The sequence below is a fragment of the Varanus komodoensis genome, unplaced genomic scaffold (genome assembly GCF_004798865.1).
Source record: "Varanus komodoensis strain SLA01 unplaced genomic scaffold, ASM479886v1 scaffold141, whole genome shotgun sequence".
Lineage (NCBI taxonomy): Eukaryota > Metazoa > Chordata > Lepidosauria > Squamata > Varanidae > Varanus > Varanus komodoensis.
In genome coordinates, this window is record NW_025335413.1 from 10,469 (window position 1) to 31,544 (window position 21,076).

At 48.0% G+C, this 21,076-nt stretch overlaps 2 protein-coding genes across 2 annotated transcripts in view; one reads left to right on the top strand and one right to left on the bottom strand.

The window, feature by feature from the left end:
• LOC123020134 (zinc finger protein 883-like) overlaps positions 1-21,076 on the bottom strand; it is a 163,832-nt gene that overhangs the window by 5,975 nt on the left and 136,781 nt on the right. The window contains exon 10 of the mRNA XM_044423557.1: positions 2,434-2,440. Coding sequence (XP_044279492.1) covers positions 2,434-2,440 — 7 coding nt within the window. The remainder of the gene's footprint in view (positions 1-2,433; positions 2,441-21,076) is intronic.
• Positions 488-21,076, top strand: part of LOC123020135 (zinc finger protein 239-like) — a 69,986-nt gene continuing 49,397 nt past the window's right edge. The window contains exons 1-5 of the mRNA XM_044423560.1: positions 488-568; positions 1,207-1,229; positions 2,300-2,415; positions 3,193-5,050; positions 19,270-19,904. Of these exons, the coding sequence (XP_044279495.1) occupies positions 530-568; positions 1,207-1,229; positions 2,300-2,415; positions 3,193-5,050; positions 19,270-19,904 (2,671 nt within the window). The 5' untranslated portion in view covers positions 488-529. The remainder of the gene's footprint in view (positions 569-1,206; positions 1,230-2,299; positions 2,416-3,192; positions 5,051-19,269; positions 19,905-21,076) is intronic.

Consider the following 21,076-nt stretch of genomic DNA (forward strand, 5'->3'; position numbering starts at 1 on the left):
AGGAGGCGGCGGGGAGGGCCCGAAGCCGAGCGGGGAACCAGTGCCACATCCCACAGCGGGATGGGGATGATGGCCCGGGCGCAGCCCCTCTGGAGGCGCCCGGCAGCGAGCCCCCTTCAGCTCAGCGGCACCTACCCCCGGATGCGCGTGACCTGCACCTCCTCTCGCTGTCTGGATAGACGCAGCACCACAGGGGGATTGCTGTACCTGCTCGATGTTCAGCGTTCCCCATCTCGTGTGTTTATCGTGTTCCCCTATCCATTCGCCCTCATCATAACGTTGGCATTTGTAGCACCCGGTCTTTGGTCTTTATAAATAAAATCTTACCCTTCCTTCCCATATATATTTAAAGTTCCAGTCCTTCTTTGTTAACGTTTGCAGCTGCTCCCCTCACATCTTTACAGTGCCAGAAACAGGAATGTTAATCCTTCAAATGCTGCCTTCCTGTATCTGTCCCTCCATGTCCCCCTTCTTCCTTTTCCTCCCACAGACATCTCTTCTCAAGAAGGGCCCGGGGCTCTGAGGAAACATGGGAACAAGTGGAACGGAGGAAGCGTACCTGGATCAGGTAAGGAGTCTGAGGCGGGTGCTGCATGGCGCTGGGCGTCTACGGGGGTTTATTCCCCCAAACGGTCCTTGCTCCCAAACCCCCCTTTCATTTTTAAGGCTGCTTGCGGCATTCATTTCTGCTCTCTGCCATGCTTGCCGGTCCACAGACCATCAGCTTCGTATCTGCTTCACTGCACCAGATTTGCTGGAAGGCTGAGTGTGCAAGGGACTTTGCACACTCCGTGATGTTCCCCTCGGAGCGCCTCTGCACGGAGGCACGCAGTGGCTTCTCTTTATAAAAATGTTCAACACCTCTTAGAACAAAAGGGAAAAGTTACAAATGTATCAGCTGAAAGCAGCCAAGTGGGATGCAAGTTAGCTCCTGACGGTCATGTACTCTTACCTCACCTGGTTGTTGTGTGGATAAAAGTATTTTTGGGTTGGAGCAGAAAGCCCCTGAAAATATGTCTTTACTATTTATTTCATTTCGCTCCCATGCTGCCTGTAACCCGAAGGTCCCCCGGGCAGCTTGCAAATGCTGAAAACAGCGTGTGTCTGTCAGTCCCTCAATCTGAGAAATAGCTCGCTGGTTTGCTTCTGTAAAGAAGTTCCTCGTAAGGCACAGTCACTCTGTGAATTGTTTCTCTCTTCATGCAGGATGCTGGGCGCCCAGGAGACAGGTGAGTTTGGGGCTCCTTCTGAAGGTCTCGTCTTCTGCTGAACTGGGAAAGGGCCCTGAATCCCGCCTGTCCGTTCACCCGTCCCGAAAACGTAAAGAACCTCTCAGGCTCGGTCACTTCCATTTTCCCAAGGTGGAAACCGCTGGCATTTCTGGCCGTGCCCTTTGGGCCCCGGGGCCTTCTAACCCCTGGCGTGCCGCCCCGAAGCTTCTCTGAACCTGGGTTTCTCCGGCCCCTGGCTCCACTTCTGCTTGGCTCCAGCCAAGGGCCAGACTCCCAGTAGAGAAGCATGTAGGGCTCCTAAAGCATCCTCTGCAAGGGAAGCTGGCCCGGCAGGGAGCACTTTTCTGCCACGGACCGGCAGAAGGGGAGGTTTGGGTGGGGAGGGCTCGGCGCTTCACTTCTGCCTGGGGAATTCCGAAGCAGGTGCTGCAGCCTGACAGCAATTGGCAGAAGGAGCCGCCTGAGCGGGGCGTTCACGAGCCAGACACAGAAAGAGGGGGCAAATGCTGGTCCATGGAAGGCACAAAGGGGAAGAGCCGAAAATAGGGGGTGTGGATGCTCTTTCCGCTGAGGGCCACACTCCGGGTTCCAACAGGGCCGCTTCCTGGTAGTAAAGGGAATGGGAGGGGCAAGAGCACCATGCGGGTCACAATAGCCAGCATCCCAGCATGCTTTAGTTCAGGCATCCCCTTTCCAGTCACTGAGAGTCGTTTCCACCTCTTAATAATGGGCCTGGGGGCAGGGACATGGCACAAGAGCCGGGAAACTACCAAATGCTGGAGGAGAAAGGAGCTGGGCCAGGGCAGGGGGTGTGGCTCTCTGGGGCCAGCCTGGGTCCCTCGAAGGCCACGCCTGGCCAGCCGGCCTGAGGTTTTGCACCCCTGCAGCGGGAGCCCACGCCTTTCCTTCAGGCAACCTCTTGTAGATGCATGTGGGAAGGAGAAGGAGCAGCCAGAGAAGGGTTCGAGGAGGGAAGAGGGGGCTAGGAGGCTTTGGAAGGGAACTCGGGGGGTGGGGACGGCTTGAGCAACAGTATTCTCGAATCCTTCGTCCTTTCCTTTCTCTAGCAGGGAAGGCCCCACAGTCTCCAAAATTGCATCGGTCTCGGTGGAGCAGGGACAGGTACCCAGCCGCCCCTCAGAACAAGTGTGTCTCCTTCAGGATGAGCCCCCCGGGTGCAAAGGTAAGATTTATTGAACACTTTCTGCCTGTGCCCATCAACCAAAGCTCAAATCCTAGATTTTAGTCAGTGGGCGTCCTTTCTTCCTACCCAATTCGGGTTCCAGGAGTTTTGGCAGGGCTGGTCCATGCGCAGCCTGTGAGTTACAACTCCTCCCAAGCTATTCCTTTTGGTCTCGCTGCCCAGTGGTTTTCCAGAAGAAGCAAAACCAAGCCCTGCCTCTTTTTCTTCCTGCTTGAAATGCATTTTAGGCTCCTTTGCCCCTGCTGTGCCGCCAGATTTTAGAAGCAAATTTAGCAGCCCAGCAGTGATGGAGGCATGGCCTTACGATACCCATGAAGTTGCCTTCTTCTGTTTTATGGGGACCACTCTTAAAGTCAAGGCTTCCAAACAGGCCTTGCTCTGGACTGCTAGCCTTTTATGCTTAGGGACTGTTTTTCCATCTTTTGGAAGTACATTTCAGCATAAGAACTCAACGCTGCAGTCTGAAGGGGTGCAGAGAAAAGATAGCTTTCATATCTCACTGAGAACTAGACTCTTGCATGTTGGAAAAAATAGTACATAGGAAAAAAAAATACTGAGCTGCCTCATGCCATCCCGAATTAAAGTAAGAGTTGGGGTAGTCGGGTGTGGGGCACATCCAACAATCATGGGCTGAGATTCAGAGCTGCTTCGTCATCCTTGCCTTTAACAACTTGCCTTCTCGCCACAGGTGACCTGGAATTCCATGCAGGTCAATAATCTGTCTTATCTGTCTTTGCTCTTGCCTTGTTTTGGTAGATCAAGTGTGGGTGATGGAGAAAGACGAGGAAAGAGAGGAAACAGCATCCAATAAGGACAGTTCTGAACAATTAGAGATTTCTGGGAAATTGTTTGAGGATCCAAAAAAGGAAGCTTCCCAAATTCTTGAGCAAAAAGAGAGTTTGGAAAACTTGCAAAAATTAGAAGATCAAGAAAATAGAACTCTGAATCAGGCAGTTCTTTATGGAACGGGCAACAAGAATACTGAAAATAAATGCAAGAGGCAGCTGATGTGCAGCAGGTGTGGAAAAAGCTTCCGCAACAGGTCCAGTCTCATCGCTCATAAGAGAATCCACACAGGGGAGAAACCTCACAAATGCCTGAACTGTGGGAAGACGTTTGGTAGGAAATCAACACTCAATGTTCATGAGAGAATCCACACAGAGGAGAAACCCTATGAATGCTCAGTCTGTGGGAGGAGCTTCAGGCAAACTTCAAACCTTATTGCTCACGAAAGAATCCACACAGGAGAGAAACCCTACAAATGTTCCAATTGTGGGAGGAGCTTCAGCATGAAATCAGGCCTCCTTGTCCATGAGAGAATCCACACAGGAGAGAAACCATACAAATGCCTGAGCTGTGGGAAGAGGTTTGGTAGGAAATCAATACTCATTGTGCATGAGAGAATCCACACAGAGGAGAAACCCTATGAATGCTCAGTCTGTGGGAGGAGCTTCAGCCAGACATCAAGCCTTATTGCCCATGAAAGAATCCACACAGGAGAGAAACCCTATGAATGTTCTAAGTGTGGGAACAGCTTCAGCCATCCCTCAAGCCTTATTGCCCATGAGAGAATCCACACAGGAGAGAAGCCCTACAGATGTTCCAAGTGTGGTAGGTGCTTCAGATTCAAACCAAGCCTGGTTGCCCATGAGAGAATCCACACAGGAGAGAAGCCTTTCAAGTGTTCAGACTGTGGGAAAAGCTTCAGCCTGATATCTACACTTATCACACACATGAGGACTCACAAAGGAGAAAAACCTTATACCTGTTCAGTGTGTGGGAAAGGCTTCAGCCATAACTCAAGCCTTATTATACATAAAAGAATACACACCGGGGAGAAACCATATCAGTGTGCAGAATGTGGAAGAAGTTTCAGCTGCAGTTCAAATCTTATAACACACCAGAGAATCCATGCAGAGGACAAGCCCTACAAATGTTTAAACTGTGGAAGACGTTTCAATAGCAGTTCAAATCTTATCAAGCACCACAGGATCCACTCAGAGGACAAGCCCTACGATTGTTTAGACTGTGGAAAAAGTTTCAGCTGCAGTTCAAGCCTTATTAGACATCAGAGGACACGCACAAGGAAGAAGCCATATGGATGCACCAACTTTGGGAAAAGCTTTAGTGTGCGATCAAACCTTAGTGCTCATGAGAGAATCCACACTGCTAAGAAACCTTACCAATGTGTAGACTGTCCCAAATGTGTCTACTTGAGATCCAGTCTCAATGCACACAAGAGGATACATGGAGGAGAAAAGCCGTATGACTGTGCAGACTGTGGGACGACCTTTACTTGCAGCTCAAGTCTCATTCAGAAACCCTATAACTGTGCAGACTGTGGGAAAAGTTTCATCTTGAACTCCAACCTCATTGCCCACCAGAGGACTCATACAGGAGAGAAGCCATACCAGTGCCCAGACTGTGGCAAATTCTTCAGAATGAGTTCACATTTCATTGTACACCGGAGAACCCACACAGGAGAGAAGCCATATGAATGCTCAGATTGTGGCAAAAGCTTCACTTCTAGTTCAGGCCTTATTAGGCATCACAGAACCCACACAGGAGAGAAACCCTATCAGTGCTCTGAATGTGGGAAAAGGTTCAATCAAAGGTTCAATCTTTTCAAACACCAGAAAACACACACAGGAGAGAAACCATATAAATGTGTGTACTGTGGGGAAAGTTTCTATACAAGACCAAATTTTGTTGAGCATCATAAAGCCAGTCATACAGATGCTGCAAAGAGGAAAACCCAGGGCAGCAATGTTAATCAAGACCCCCAGGCTATTAATTACCAAATAAACTATATAGGATGGGATTGATAATAATGAGCACAACTCACTAGGAATTGCTATGGCACAAGCCCTGTTGAACTTAATGGGAACTGCTTTGCAGTTTCAGCAGATGGTATTCTGAACTTTCAGTTTCGGAGCTCACAAGTCCATTTTGTGGATGAGTGCAAAAATAATAAAGTTTCTTTGATTCTGTGCCTTTATGTAACATTTAACTTTGAGGAGGTTTCCTGGCATGCAGAAACAGGCAATGTTTTAAAATTTAAGGTAGGCAAACTTTTTTCTGTCAAGGGGTATATTCTGCCCTGGGTGTTGATCTGTCAGATCAGCCATGGGTGGGTGGTGCGTTTCTTTTTCTGCCACCCCCTTTTCTCCCTCTTCCTGAGATCTGTACTGATTACGTGCACACAACCTTTTAGAATTTGTCTGTGGCTTGTACAAAATAGTCCAAGATCCATATGTGGCCCCAGGTCCAGGGTTGTCCACCCATGAACTAAAAGTTGTAAAGGAATTAACAGTCCAGCAAAAATGAATAACTAGCCCTTAAAAAGGGGGAAATACAGGCTTGTTATTTTAATGAGAAACTTATTTGAAGTTCCTAGGTGCAGTGTTGTTCTTTAATTGAATGCTTTTCAAGCACAAATTTGAAGAAGGCACTTCTCTTAGAATAGGTTAGCTTTTTTTCCCAACTGCTTGAACAATCTCTGTGAAAAGCAGTTCTTAGAAGATATGTGAGGCAGGGATGCACAAACTCTGGCCTGAGTCTGCAAGGCCCCCAGATCTGACCCACACATCCTGTAGGGCTCTGTCCATGGGGTGATGCTTGGGCTGCAAGGGCTTTTGAAAGCATTCGTCCAGAGGGCAACACCTCCGAGAGGTTGCGTGTGCACTAGCAATACAACCTTGCTGTTATTTCGAGTCTGGGTTCAGCACCTCTTATCCAGCATTGAAGTGAGGCAGGCACCTCTTAGCAGGAAGGGCAAAGGGAAAAGAGGGACTGAAAGGATGGGTCGTGCCTCCCACCGTTGGGAGTGAGAAGGGAGGAGGAGGACAGGCACAGGAAGGGGCCGGGGAATATGGGCCCTCCCGAGACTGAGATGGGAGAAGCGGGGATGCTTTGGGCAGAGACCTGTTCTCCCCTGCAGAGGAAGGCAGGACGCGCTCCAACGGAGCAAAGCTCAGGGAGCCAAGGTTCCATTTGGATGCCAGGAAGCACTTCCTGATGGTCAGGACCCCGAGGGTGTGGAACGGGCTTCCACGGGAGGTCGTTGAGGCCCCATGCGGGTGTTCAAGGATAGGCTGGACGTCCACATGGTGAGCATGTCGTGAGCGGAGCCGGCTGGTGCCGGAGGTCAGACTAGATGGCCCAGGAGGTCCCTTCTGACTCGCTCTGTTTCTATGCTAATCTCAAGCCAGACTCCCCAGGTGGACAGGCCATCTCTGGGAATAAGCAAGATGTAACTGCAGGTGGCGCAGTGGTTCAAACCGCTGTGCTGCTGGGCTGGTTGATCTAAAGGTTGCCAGTTCGAATCTGCACAACAGAGTGAGTTCCCGTTGCTCCGTCCAGCTCCTGCCAACCTTGCAGTTTGAAAGCATGCAAATGCAGGTAGGTAAAAAGGTAACCCTTCAGTGGTCAGGTAACAGCGTTCTGTGCACTTTGGTGTTTAGTCATACGAGCCACATGACCACGGAGACCATCTGCGGACAAACGCTGGCTCCCTCGGCTAGGAAACGGAGATGAGCACCGCCCCCTGGAGTCAGGCATGGCTGGACGTAACGTCAAGGGGAAACCTTTACCTTTTTACAGTTAGCAGGAGCAGGCTGGGAGCAGGGGGTTTCTCACACGCAGGCAAGATGGCACGGCTCCGGACATGTCAGCATGAGGAGGATGGCACCATTAGAGGATCAGTGAGCAGCAGGGAGGCATACTCACTTTCTAAAGGCCCCTCCTGAAGGGATGGGGCCCAGACAGGCTCATAAGGAGAGTTCCTGGAAGTAAATACTAGATTGGGTTCAACAAACTGCTCTCTCTGCATGCTCAGAGATTCATTCCAGGTGTTTGCATCTGGAAAATGCTTTGCTCCATAACATTTTGCAAAAAAGGGCTGTGGCTTTGAATCTGGAACAAGAGCTCACAACACCTGTATGTGTGGGAGAATCCACCCTCGCGGTGTAACCCAGCACATGGAGTGCAGGGGGGGAAGGGGAAATCCAGCCCCCACCCCAAAGCAGTTCTGCACCCGCTCTATAGGTTCACGGACTAGGGACCAAGCTCCTTGTTCCAGGTTGTGGAGGAGAAAATGTCCCAAACTGAAAATTAAGTCTGCAAGCCTTCCCCACGGGGGCTCATGGCAGGTCAAGGAAGCGGGAGGGTGTTTGGGTTGGGGGGAACCCTTTCTGCACCTTGGCTCCGATCCAAACTGGCAATGTTTTCATAGCAGTGAGGCCTGTCATGGGCCTTCCATACTGACCAAAAAGGATGCACGCACCAAAACGTCACATGCTCACAGGCCAAAACATGCGCACAGGCCAAACGGACAGGTTGCTTAATTCGTTCTTTGCATTTATCTGTGCACGGAGCCAAAACAGACAAGTCTTTAAATCTGTATCTAGTAGCTGCCTCTCCCTCATGATATTTGTACACTAGAGTAAGGGCAGTGGTCCAAATTCACTTGGGCCCATTACATGGGGAAAGGGTGCCCCCCCCCCCATGCTGCCAATTCTAAAGGAACAACGAACAAAAGATCCACTCAGCACAGCTCTGCATCTTTAGGTAGAAAAAAACACTTCTTTATTTATTTTATTTATTTATTAAAACAATTTTATGCCGCCCCATTCGCCGAAGCCTCGGGGCGGCTTACAACTTCTTTAACACCTAAGCAAGAAATGCTTGGAATGCCAGGAGTAAATTTATAAGACTGGGTCTTCCCCACCTCCAGTCAGTTCTAGCGTTTCCCATCACCTGATTCAAGCCCAGGGTGAGGGCAGTTTTGTGGGGCAGGTGAAGAGAACGTGCTAATGGTATAATCTGTTTATTTTCCCCATGTATAATCATTATATTTGCAATTGGCTATTTATATACTGCTGCCTTTTAACATTGGCTTTTTTTCAAAGTGCTAAATACAGTGGTACCTCGCTCACAAATGCCTTGGTTCACGAATAAACCGGGTCACGAACAAAAATTTCTGACAAATTTTGACTTGGGTCGCGAACACCACTTTGGGTGGAGACCAAGATCGCAGCCATCTCCCCCACCCCACCCCCCATCGAGTGGGGAGATGGCCACGATCCCAGTTGCTTTCATGCAGGGAAGGCGTGCCTGATCAGAGGTGCGCTCCTGCAGGAAAGGCGGGTGGAATCTCGGCCAGCTCCCCCAGGGCTCTCCTTTGCTGCGTCCACCTTTCCCGAAGCAGCACGCCTCTGATCAGGCACACCTTCCCTGCATGAAAGCAACTGGGATCGTGGCCATCTCCCCACCCCCAGCGCACCGTTCGCGTCCATCTCTCCCTCCCCCAGTGGGACCGCAATCATGCCCGTCTCTCCCCTCCACCCCCAGCACGCTGGGATGACGGGCCCCTGCGGGGAGGACAGGCGTGGTCTCGGTCGTGCTGGAGGGGGCGGGGAGACGGCTGTGATCTTTGTTGTCACTTTGCTTCACATTTTTCTGATTTGAAAGATGGTTACAGAATGGATTCACCTTATTTACACTGAACCTTATGGGGAAATTTAACTTGGCTCACGACCAATTTGGGTCACGACCAGAGTCCTGGAATGGATTAAGTTCATGACCCAAGGTACCACTGTATTTGTAATCTCCATAGTACTGTAATAAGCATCCAGGCAAAGTTAAGGATGATTTCAGAGAGACAGAGAGAGACAGAGACAGAGACAGAGACAGAGACAGAGACAGAGACAGAGACAGAGAGAGAGAGTTAAATATGTTCCGAACTATTTCCTATGGTAATTGATTAAATCTAAATTGCTTTGCTTTGGCTGGATTGCACCCATGATCTTATGTGTCAGAGACTGCAGTAAATTCTTACAATTTACTTAACATTATAGCAATGGTAAAGTTTAAATTTGGCATGAGTGGAGCTGGCTGGAGCCAGGGGTCAGACTAGATGGCCTTGGAGGCCCCTTCTGACTCACTCTGTTTCTATGTTTTATGGAGATGGTTACCAGCCAGGTTTGCCAGTTGCTGGATATAAAGTGCAAACATACATATAACAACAATATTTAGACAGAATCATAGAATTAAGACTCAGATATCTATTTATACACCATGTATCTCTGTGTTACTGCCAAGTTGATATTACATTTTATTCCATTTTATTCTGTTAGCATTCCGTGTGTGCAAACCTCTGTATTCACCACCTGTGACATTACTTTAAAACAGAATGGTAATACTTTGTGATGGCTATTGCTCGCCCCACCGCCCAGCTCCACTATTTTGTGGGTGCATTGATAGCACTGCAAAACTAATTTTTCCAAAGCTGAATAGGCTCAGGGACAGCTGGGGTGAGGAGAGATTTTGCTAAAGCAGAAGCCAAAATGGTGCTTCCTCCCCTTCCATGTACAGAGAGGGGAGTCTAGAAAGTTTTGCTTCTCAGCTGAAGCAGTGAATCCTCTAGAGACGGTCTCTCGTTACTTTCCAAAATGGCTTCTCACGCTGTGCTTTTAACGGTTGCCTTTACTGTCATATGCTGTCATCTCAGACTTATGGGGGCCCATGAATGCGTGCCATCCAAAGTGTCCTGTGGTTTTTTTCCATTTAAAAAAATATTTTCTCAAAGTACATTAAAGAAAGAGGAAGGAATATATGGGAGAAAAGGTGCCAAGTTCAGCATCTGAACACATTCATAAAAAGGCAATAATCTCGATCTGCCATAGTCCCATCCAAACCATTCAATCCAAAAATCAGAAATGGACCCCGTCTATAAAACTAGTTATGGATTAGAATGTTGATTTAGTATTGCAATAAAAATTGCTGACATTTGTGGAAATTCTATTATCTCTGACAATGAATTGAATAGCTCCTAATAAACTTTCCATCTTTAAATTCTTTAGCTGGCCTTCTATTAATGTTGAAATCTCCCTTGACAGCTCTTCTCAGCTCTTGCAAATGCAAGGACGCCACTTTCATTATGAAATGGATCCATCTCATAATTAGTCTTCCCCTTCAATATTTTCTCCTCCTTCTCTTGACTTTCCCTAGAATGATTGTCTTCTCCAGGGAATCCTGCTTTCTCAGGAAGTACGACAGCTTCTGTTTTGCCATTTTTGCTTCCAGGAAAAGTTCTGGCTTGACTTGATCCAGGATCCACAAGTTCATGCATAAGAGGGATTATGAGAACATCATTCTCTTTCTGCACTCAATCTTCTCCCCACAACAACCCTGTGATGTAGGCCGGGCTGAGACTCTGACTGGCCCAAAGTCACCCAGCCAGCTCCATGGCTGAACGGGGACTAGAACCCAGATGGCCCGAGTCCCAGATCGATGCTCTCAACCACTGCACTCCACTGGTTCTCTCTCTCTCTCTCTCATTCTCTCTCTCACACACACGTGTGCATGTGCACATACATTTATGTAAGCTTATATTACATATATAAACTAAGTATCACGTACTAATTGCTCTGTGTGCGTCACAAGTCACCTTTGCTAAGCAGGGAAGGTGCAGGCCTGCAGCTGGATGGGTGACCACATGCGGACATGGAGCTGGTTGGATGCTGATGAGGCTACTCCTGTTCCAGTCTAGTCTAGTCTAGACTAACTCTTAACAGCAGTCCGCTTATGAATAATAGGTGCCAGGAGGGCATCTGATTTCAGAAGAAAAACCTCAGGAGGGAAGAGCGATGCAGCGCAAGAAGCCCCCCCCCCCCCCCAGACCGGCTCAGCCAGGGAGATCGGGTGCCCCCGAGATCCTAGGTGCCCCCTTCCCTTTGTCCCAGCCAGGGCCCAAAAACTCGGGGCTCCACCCACGTGGCTCTAACACCGCCTCTGATGGGCCTCGGAACAGGAAGGGAGGCGCTCCGATCCGTGTCGCGGCCGAGGGGAAGGGCGCACGTGGGCTGGGGGCAACGCGTTGCTGTTTCCAAGCTGCCCGGCACGGAAGGCGGAGCATCACGCGGGGAGGCGCACCCGGGGCCGCGCTCGCCCGCTTTACCAGGCCCCCAGGATCCACCCAGGGCTGTGTCCGAAGGAGATCCGGAAGTCGTGGTGGCGGATGCGAAGGGGCTCTGAGTCCCCTTTGAATGCGGGGGAAGCGCTGCGGGCGCAGATTTGGCGAGGTAAGCGGGGGATTTGGGGGGTCTTTTCCAAGTGGGGCTGCCCGACCTCGACTGCGGGGTCCAGCCCCGGGAATGCTCTCCCAGGATGGGTGGCTTTCGGTTCCTAGGGCGCTGCCCAGAATCCAGCCCCTCTCTTCCTAAAATATTTTGCACGCTGCTGTAGCTTAGCCTGTTCTGTTGTTTTAATTCGGCTTCTCCCCCGGCCCAGAGGTGCTCTCCAGATGTGCGTTTCCATGCAACTCATCTGGAGGACTCCAGGTCAAGGGGAAAGCTCTTGTAGGACGCAGTCTTGTACTGGTTTCAGACGGGAGGGCGGAAAGCCCTACAACAACAACGACAGAGAAGGGCAATCGGAATTATCAGGGAACTGGAACAGTTGCCCTGTGTGGAGCGGCAGCAAGAACTGGGACCGTGTGCTTAGAAAAAAAGTGAGGAAGGGGAGACATGATGGAGTAAAGTAATGCGTGGAGTGGGGAAAGGGGACATTTTCACTTCTCTCATTACACTTTAACCCAGGGTCATCCCATGAAACTGGTTGGTGGGAGGTTATAGACAGATACAAGGTTCACACAACTTAAACTATGAAATTCTCTGCCAGGGGATGTGGTGATGGCTGCCAATCTGGATGGCTCTGAAGGGGGACTGGACAGATTCATGGAGGAGGAGGGGGCTCTCCGTGGCTACTAGCCCTGCTGGCCAAGTGTGCCCTCCTTCACCAGGGGCGGCCTGCCTGCACACGCCAGTTGCTGAGGAGCTGGGCAGAAGGGGGTCCTGCACCCCTCCTGCTGGAGGGATCCTGGGGGCAGCCGGTTTGCCACCGTGTGTACCAAGCGCTGGACTGGATGGACCCGCTTCCAAAGTCTGGGCAGCTTTTATACTGGCAAATCTGGAGATTAATTTTGCATGATGCACTAGATTTAGAAGGCAAGATTAGAGCTTTGGGTTTTGGGCAGTATAGTAATTCATTCATTATTCATAAAGGAATAGTGTTAGCTAGTGGTTAGAGGAAGCATTTTTCAAAGAGTAATAGCTCCCTTTTTGACAAAGATATTGCATGATGGTGGCTTTTCTTCTGGATTGACATGGCTTGCTTTCTTATATTATTTTGGCTAATTTTAATATATTACCAGTGAACCACCGCGGGGTTACAAATGCAGAATAGTAGAATGCAGTGGAAGAGATGTATCTAGAATTGGGGTGGGAGCAGAGAAGGAGAAAGTACCTCCAGATATTATATTACCAGATTTAACATAGATGCAGCTTTGTCTATTACATGGGATAGCAATGCCAGAAGGAAAGGTCTCTGCCCCAGCCTTCTTCCAGTCTGCATCTGAACAGGGTAAATCTGCAGGATAAGAGATCTGGTTTTGGTTAGTGTCTGAAGCACTGTAAAGACTTTCTTGGGAGTAAATTTCATGACTATCAATGAGGCTTACCTTACTTTTCATAGGCATTTAATGAAGAGTGATATAAGAAATGCATTTTAACATGAGGTCATGTTAGTCAATTTAGGAGATTGGCTTTTATTACGGTTGTATTTGCATTTTGAGCCTGATTGTAAAACTTTGAGTTATGTTTATTTTATGCACTACATTAAAACCACAATCCTTTGCTGGTTTAGACAGAAAAAAGGATTACAACCCTTGCCAGATGCTACTGTAAACTGAGGGTTAACCCCCAGTGAGCTTGGCAAGCTGTGGAAACTGGTTCACCCAACCACCCAAACCCGATTCATACACAACCTGTACGCAGGCCTTACTGTGTTGTGCAAATCAGGCCAATGCGTGTAAGGCCACCAATGGGCATCCATCCTAACCGGGAGGTTTCATTTTAGGGTCTGATGTCCTTTGAGGAAGTGGCCATGTATTTCACCCAAGAGGAGTGGGACCTTCTTGACCCGGGCCAGAAGGCTCTGTACAGAGAAGTCATGCTGGACAATTATGGGATTGTTGCCTTCCTGGGTGAGTGTGTCATTGCCCCAAGTTGGGAGGTCTGAGCAGCATGGATTTCTGCTCTGGTTATTTCTCACGGACTGACTTTGCACAAGAAGAGAATTTGACTGTGAGTTTGTCATTGAACTGCAGGTTCTTGTTGAATTGTGGGCTGGTGTGTTTCGTGAGCCCAAGGTATGTTCTGTGAAATCTTGGTTTGTTAACCATGAACTACCCATGATGGAAACCTGGGATTTGTTGCTGGGTTGTGAGGAGTGGGTCATTTGTGGTTACGAAACCATGGTTTGTTAGCACAGCTGGTATACAGAGCACCACAATTTTGAGATGACCCACTCTGAAGATGAACTCTGGGTCGTCGTGCTTTATAAACCAGATGAGAGTCTGTCTGGTCAGCACTGACATAATAAAGAACTTAGTTAAGCCAGTCTCCTCTCCCTCTCTTGCAGGCAGTGGGACAGCATCTGTGCCACAGTGGCGATCATCTCCACTTTCGGATGGATGCAAAACAGCTATGGTAAAGGGAGCAGAGAGATCTGCTGTCTGTACAGAACAGCTTGGATGCGTTCTTGTTTATAGTCAATTCACCTGTTTCAGGGCCACTGCTAAAAAGGCCCTGTCTAAGGTACCAGCCAATTTGATCTGTGAAAAGGGCCTCTTAGACCATTCTCCAGTCCCAGACAGGTTTGCATAGGGGCAGGTGTTTCTTCAGATAATCTGCCCACTATCTCTGTTTGCAAGGACAATGCACTCTGCACATGTTTGATTTTGTTCCTGTCCTCCTCTGAACCTTTTCCAGCCTGCATCTTTTCTGAAGTGTGGGGCCCAGAATTGGACACAGTATTCAAGATGGGACCTAACCAAAGCTGAATAGGGGAGAACCATGTGATTTAGAAGCTATATTTCCATTAATCCCGCCTAGTATAGCATTTGCCCTTTTTGCAGCTGCATCACATTGTTGGCTCTTATTCAGCTTGTGATCTGCAGCAATTCCAAGAACCTTTTCACTTGCAGAATTGTTGGGCCAAGTATCTCCTCTCTTGTAACTGTTGCAATTGATTCCTTCCCTTAGGTGTAGAACTTGGCTTTTGTCCATATTGAATTTCAGCCCGTTGCTCTTAGCCCAGCCTATCAATATTTCAAGATCACCTTGAATCATGTCTCCTTGAAGGAAAGCATTCCTTGTTCCAGAGATAAATGTTTATCTATGCAGAGGGAGAGAAATGGGATAAAAAGGCACATGGAAACTGGAGAGTCCTTTGGCATTAGAATCCCTTTTCTCCAGAAAAGAGGAACAGAGTAATTCCTAAATCTGTGCTATATGTTGCCTAAATATGGGGCTTGCAGTAGGACTCCAAGGCTCATCAGTCCCAGAGGTCGCCCATTCACTCCTCTTGCTCTGCAAAGCTCTTAGACAGCCGGTCGCTGTTCAGACCACGGAGAAGCAGTTGCTGCGGTTCTTCCTCCACTGGTCACAAGGAGACGGAAGCAGCAACTGACGGTGGATCCCCATCTCCGAGGCTGGAACTGTTTTCCAACCTTGGAGCTGGGCATCTGAAAATACTATGGGCTGGCCAGCACCCGTACCTCTGCCCTGCACTCGTGCAGGAACATTACAGGGTGGATAGCTTCTGTGAGGGAATAATCCCAAATAAGCAACATTTTACTAAGCCAAGCTGTTTTGCATTTTAATAAAAGTACAGAAATTGCTTCTAAACTTGGGCCCTACATGTATAGTAGAACCTGGTTGCATAGCCAGAAGTGTGGCTTCTAGATCGAGAGAGGTATTACTACCACTCTACACGACTCTGGTGAGCCCGCAACTGGAGTACTGTGCTCAGTTTTGGGCCCCTCATTACAGGAAGGACATAGCCAGGTTGGAGTCAGTGCAGCGTAGGGCCACAGGGTTGGTGGCCGGTTTGCAGGGGATGCCGTCTGAGGCGAGACTGAGGTAACCTGGAGGAGACTCAGGGGGGACCTGTTGGCGACATACAGGGATGTGAGGGAGTGTCACACGGAGGTGGGTAGAGACCTGTTCTCCCCTGCAGAAGAGGGCAGAACGCGCTCCAACAGAGCAAAGCTCAGGGAACCCAGGTTCCATTTGGATGCCAGGAAGCACTTCCTGACAGTTAGGACCCCGAGGGTGTGGAATGGGCTTCCACAGGAGGTGGTTGAGGCCCCATTGGTGCAGGTGTTCAAGGATGGACTGGACATGCACATGGTGGGCATGTCGTGAGCGGAGCCGGCTGGTGCCGGAGGTCAGACTAGATGGCCCGGGAGGCCCCTTCTGACTCTCTCTGTTTTCTGTGTTTCTATGTAACCTGCCCTGTCTCTCCCTGGCCGCACACTTGTAGCGAGAGGTTTGCTGATGGCCAGAGAATGGTTGTCTCTTTCAGGGGCTGGTGATGCTTGAGGACGTGGCTGTGGATTTCACGGAGGAGGAGTGGTCCCTGCTGGCTTCGCACCAACGGCTCCTCTACGTGGAAGTCATGCTGGAAAATTGCAGGACTGTGATCTCTCTGGGTAAGGCCATCCTTGACGGGCCTAAAGCCTTGCGACGCAGGGATGACCTAGTCAGGGAAGGACACCCCCTCCCATCAACGAGGACTTCATGTACCCACCATAGAACGTCCGTGAAAGGCACAATCCTATGCAAGTTTGGACTGATAAAAATCTGCCAGCTCTGCATTTCCCAACCGGGATGGGTCAGTCTGGTATCAAAGCGGGATGCCTGCGTACACCAGTTGCTGGGGAACATGGGCGGGAGGGTGCTGCGGTGCTCATGAACTGCTTGTGAGTCTCCTTGGGAGAGAGACCCTTGCTGTGATCCAGGAGTGCTCTTCTGAAGTTCAGGGGTGTGGGACTTAGCCCTGTGGGCCAGATCTGCAGAGATCTGCAGATCCCCCGACCACTTCTTGGTTTAAAGTTTGTAAGCTTTTGCGCTGCTTCGTCCCCATTCTAAGACACTGAAATGCCTCCCCTACGGCTTTAAGCTCAACGGTGTAGGTGTCTGGTGTACTTCAGCCCTTCCTCTGTGTCCAGGCCAAGCCCCAGATGGAATTCCTTGTTCTGGCTTCACTGCTGTTTCGTAGAGATGGAGGTGACTTTGGCAAGAATAACTTCTCAGTCAGGACTTCTTTTCCACGCACCAAGATGTGGCTGAAAGAAACCAGAAACATAGAAACAGAGTGAGTGAGAAGGGGTCTCTCGGGCCATCTGGCCTGACCCCCAGCTCCAGCCGGCTCCGCTCACGACACGCCCACCATGTGCATGTCCAGCCTATCCTTGAACACCCGCACCGATGGGGCCTCAACGACCTCCCGTGGAAGCCCGTTCCACACCCTCGGGGTCCTGACTGTCAGGAAGTACTTCCTGCCCTCTAAATTGAACCTGGGTTCCCTGGCTTGTCTTTCAGTCCAGGTTTCATGAGCTGCCGGCTTTTACTCTCACAAATGCTGGAGGGATGTTGCAGGTTCCATGCAGCTGTCGGTTGTGTGCCTGTTCATGGGAGTTGGGAGATTTCTTTCCTTCTGGCTTGTGTTAACCCCAGCTAAGGCAGCCTCAGTCAGGCAAACAGTTCATTCTCTCAGCAAGAGCTCCTCTTATCTACAGACTGATTGGGGAAGGCAGCTGTCCCTGGTGCTTTTCTGACCGTGTTTTCCTGAAAAGAAGACCAACCAGCAAATGAGCCCTAGCACGATTTTTCAGGAAGCTCGTAATATAAGCCCTACCCCAAAAATAAGCCCCAGTTAAGATCGTCTGCCAGGCAGACGGGGAAACATGGCAGTACGTCCATTGCAACACACAATAGACATATTGAATTATAATGATGTTAATATAGAATTAAATATACATAAATAATTGTATTGACATTAATACTTAAAATAAATTATAATATATATTATAATTAAGCATTTGTAAATACCGAAGCGGGTGCCTTTGGACGAGAGGTAAATGCCTATGTAAACAGATGAATGCGAGCCTTATTGCTGAATGACCAGTCAGAGTACAGGCACAACACACGAATCACATCCATACGTCCTGTGTTGTAGCGGACGTACTTAATGCATGGATGCAACATGCAAGACGGGTGCAAAAAGGAAGAGCTATTCGTCGAGTACAAGAAAGGAATCATGGACGACTCTCGGGGCAAGAATAAGACATCACCTGAAAATAAGCCTTAATGCGTCTTTTGGAGCAAAAATTAATATAAGACCCAGTCTTATTTTCAGGGAAACAGGGTAATAAGCTGAAGGCCACAAAGTCTGGGCAAGGCTCCAAGAGAGCTTCCTGGTTTTTGGGCCATGGGAAAGTTCACTACACTACCTGTTGAACTATAATCACCTCCTCATTCTTCTGGTGGAGACCACCCAATACACTGTTTCTTAGATGTGTGGAGAGGGGGCAATTTCAGGTCACTTTGGAGTGGCTACACAGTTTGTTCAGAAATAACTGTACTGCTTTCCTTGTTCCTTTCCTCCAAAAAGTTCCCAAACCAGATCTCATCTCCTGGTTAGAAGAAGAGGAGAAAATGTTGGTACCAGATCCTGAGGAAGCGGAGAAATCAGGTATTTGCTTTATTGTCTGGGAGTTTTAGGGTCTCCTTGGAGGAGGATGAATTGGAATCACAAGGGTTGGAAGGAATTCATTTTCTGGACATGATGTTAGCAGGTATCTCCAAGGCCTTAGTGAGAGATGTGGGTATGGTTGAACCAACTGGAATTAGTGTCCATAGTGCTATCAGTTGTGGGTTGTTGGTGCAATGTTGGTTCATGCTGACTGAACCAAGCCACCCTAACAAACCATGGTTTAACCACAAGCAACCAGTGCTCCTCAACTTTCTTAGCGAACCATGGGTTGTATTCATGGCTTTCATATCATTTAGTATATTTCTAGACTACCCAGTAGCCAGAGGTCTCTGGGAAGTTTACAAATATTTAAGCTTTTAAAAAACTATAAAAACCTTCTATGTCCAAACATAAATAAACCTCATTTTTTGCAGCCAAATGACAGATGTCAGTCTGGTGCTGAAAAGACAACAATGTTGGCACCAGGCAGGCCTTGCTGAGTTATTAGTGGTTAACAAACTATAGGTAGATAGTGCAGCTGAGTTCAGACGCTGTGATAATGCACACCTACCCTTAACCCTCTTACTTGAACACAGTCAGTGATCCCATTCGCACTTAGGGAGAAGCCGCACTACTGATAAATGAATTGAGGGTTGTCATTACATGTGAACCTGGAACTAAGGGTTAACTGTGGGTTGCCGATCATGAACAAGCCATGGGAAAAAAACATTGTTTGCAGATGGTCGTGAAGGCTGGGTTATTTAAATCATGCATGGTTGTTATGCATATCACAGGTCGAATATTTATGGTGAAAAGCTTCCAAAAGGTGCATGAGAGCCAAAAATTATCCATGAAGACTACCCAAGTTGTTGTTCTTTAATGACCTGGTCAAGAATCAGATTTGAATTGGGCACAAGGAACCACTAACAGCTGGCAGTTTGATTATGCACTGAAGGACCAGTCCCTGAAATGCAACCCTAATCAAAATTCTTTATTTATTATAGAGAGTTATAGGGAACCACATGTGGCAGCATCAGAAACAACCATGCCTGAAATGAAGGAATATGCCTTTGGCAGTCAAAATCAGAGAATCCACACTGAGGAGATATCATCCAAAAGCTGGGAGCTTGGAGAGATTATCCCTCGTACAGCAAGCCATACTTCACATCAAACAACCAAGAAAGAAATGCAATCATATAAATGCTTGGAGTGTAGAAAGACCTTCAAACAAAGGGCAACCCTTACTTCCCATCAAAGAATCCACACAGGAGAGAAACCATTTGAATGCTTGAAGTGTGGGGAGAAATTCACTTTCAGCAGCCACCTTGCAACCCATAAAAAAAATCACCCACAACAGCACCACCATAAATGCTTGGAATGTGGAAAGAGATTCAGTAGCCTCTCAGGTCTGGTTATACATCAAAGAACCCACACAGGGGAAAAGCCATATGAATGCTTGGAATGTGGAATGCGCTTCTGTCAGTTATCAACCTTAACTGGACATCAAAGAACCCACACAGGGGAGAAACCATATACATGTTTAGAGTGCGGAAAGGGTTTCAGTCAGAGCACAACGCTTACTGCACATAAAAGAATCCACACAGGGGAGAAACCTTATAAATGCCCGGAGTGTGGAGAGAGCTTTGCTTTGAGCACAAGCCTCAGTTCTCATCGCAGAAGACACACAGGGGAGAAACCATTTAAATGCTTTGAATGTGGAATAAGCTTCAGTTACAGGGCAAACTTGTCTTCCCACCAAAAAATTCACACAGGAGAGAAAAGCTATAGATGCGCAGAGTGCGGAAAATGCTTCAACCGTAGCACAACCCTTACAGCACATAATAGAATCCATACAGGGGAGAAGCCGTATAGATGCTCAGTATGTGGAAAAAGTTTCAATTATAGTACACACCTTACAAAACACAAAAGACATCACTGAGAATCTATAGAAATTTCTGGAACTTCAGAAGTTTGCCCTGAGGATTTTGTTTCACTCAAATCTCCTGTAGGAATTGTTCTGAAGGTAGGGATTTCTGCTGTAGGTATACAGAAATTGCAATAAATAGTGATACTATTGTTTGTATTTTAAAAATAATTTCTCAGTTTTTTTGTATTTTGGAAGTTTGCTAGGAAGTTTCCTCTTGAGCCCAAGTTATCAAGGAAGTTAAGACAGAAATCTGGAGTAGTAAAATTAATATTTGTTACAGCCTATTAAGATGATCACTGTGAGAGACCTCATACAAAGCTGTTGATAAATCGAAGTACATATGGAAGGAGCGTCGCCTTCCATATTTGTCTGCCCACTCCTTAAGATCTGGGGCAGATGCTCTTCTCCGGGTGCCCTCCCTGAAGGAGACGAGGAGGGTGAATACCTGGAGAAGGGCCTTCTCTGTGGTGGCACCCCAACTGTGGAATCTGCTCCCCAGAGAGTCTTGCCTGGCACCATCACTCTATTCTTTTCTGCGCCAGGCCAAAAGTTTTTTATTTTCCCAATGTTTTAAGACCTGACTGTTTTAATTGGGATTTTATTATTAGTTGAATTTTTAGGACGCTGTGTTATTTTTTTTTACATTTTTTATTGTTATTCCATTCCGAGACTTTGGTAATGGGATGGCCTAAAAAAGTTTTAAATAAATAAATACATACATTTTTGAAATGGTGGTGCCTGGTGTTGTGAACCCTTTTATTATATGGTATGTGCAGAAGTAGAAGAACAGAATTAGTGAGCAGATGATGCAGTGAGCAGCTAATACAGAAAAAAAAATCTGTCAATGTTACTAAGAGTATGTTTAATCTTAAAAAAAAAAAAGAAGTGACCAGGCAGCAGTACACTTTAACATTTTTTCTTTTGGTGGTTTTCCATATCTTAGGTCACATTTCTTATGTGACCATCCCTTCCAGGTGTGATAGAAACACAAAAACAGAGCAAGTCAGAAGGGGCCTCCCGGGCCATCCAGTCTGACCCCTGGCTCCAGCTGGCTTCACTCATGAGACACCTACCATTTGTCTCTGTAGGTTAGCAATTGCAGCAGCAAATTCC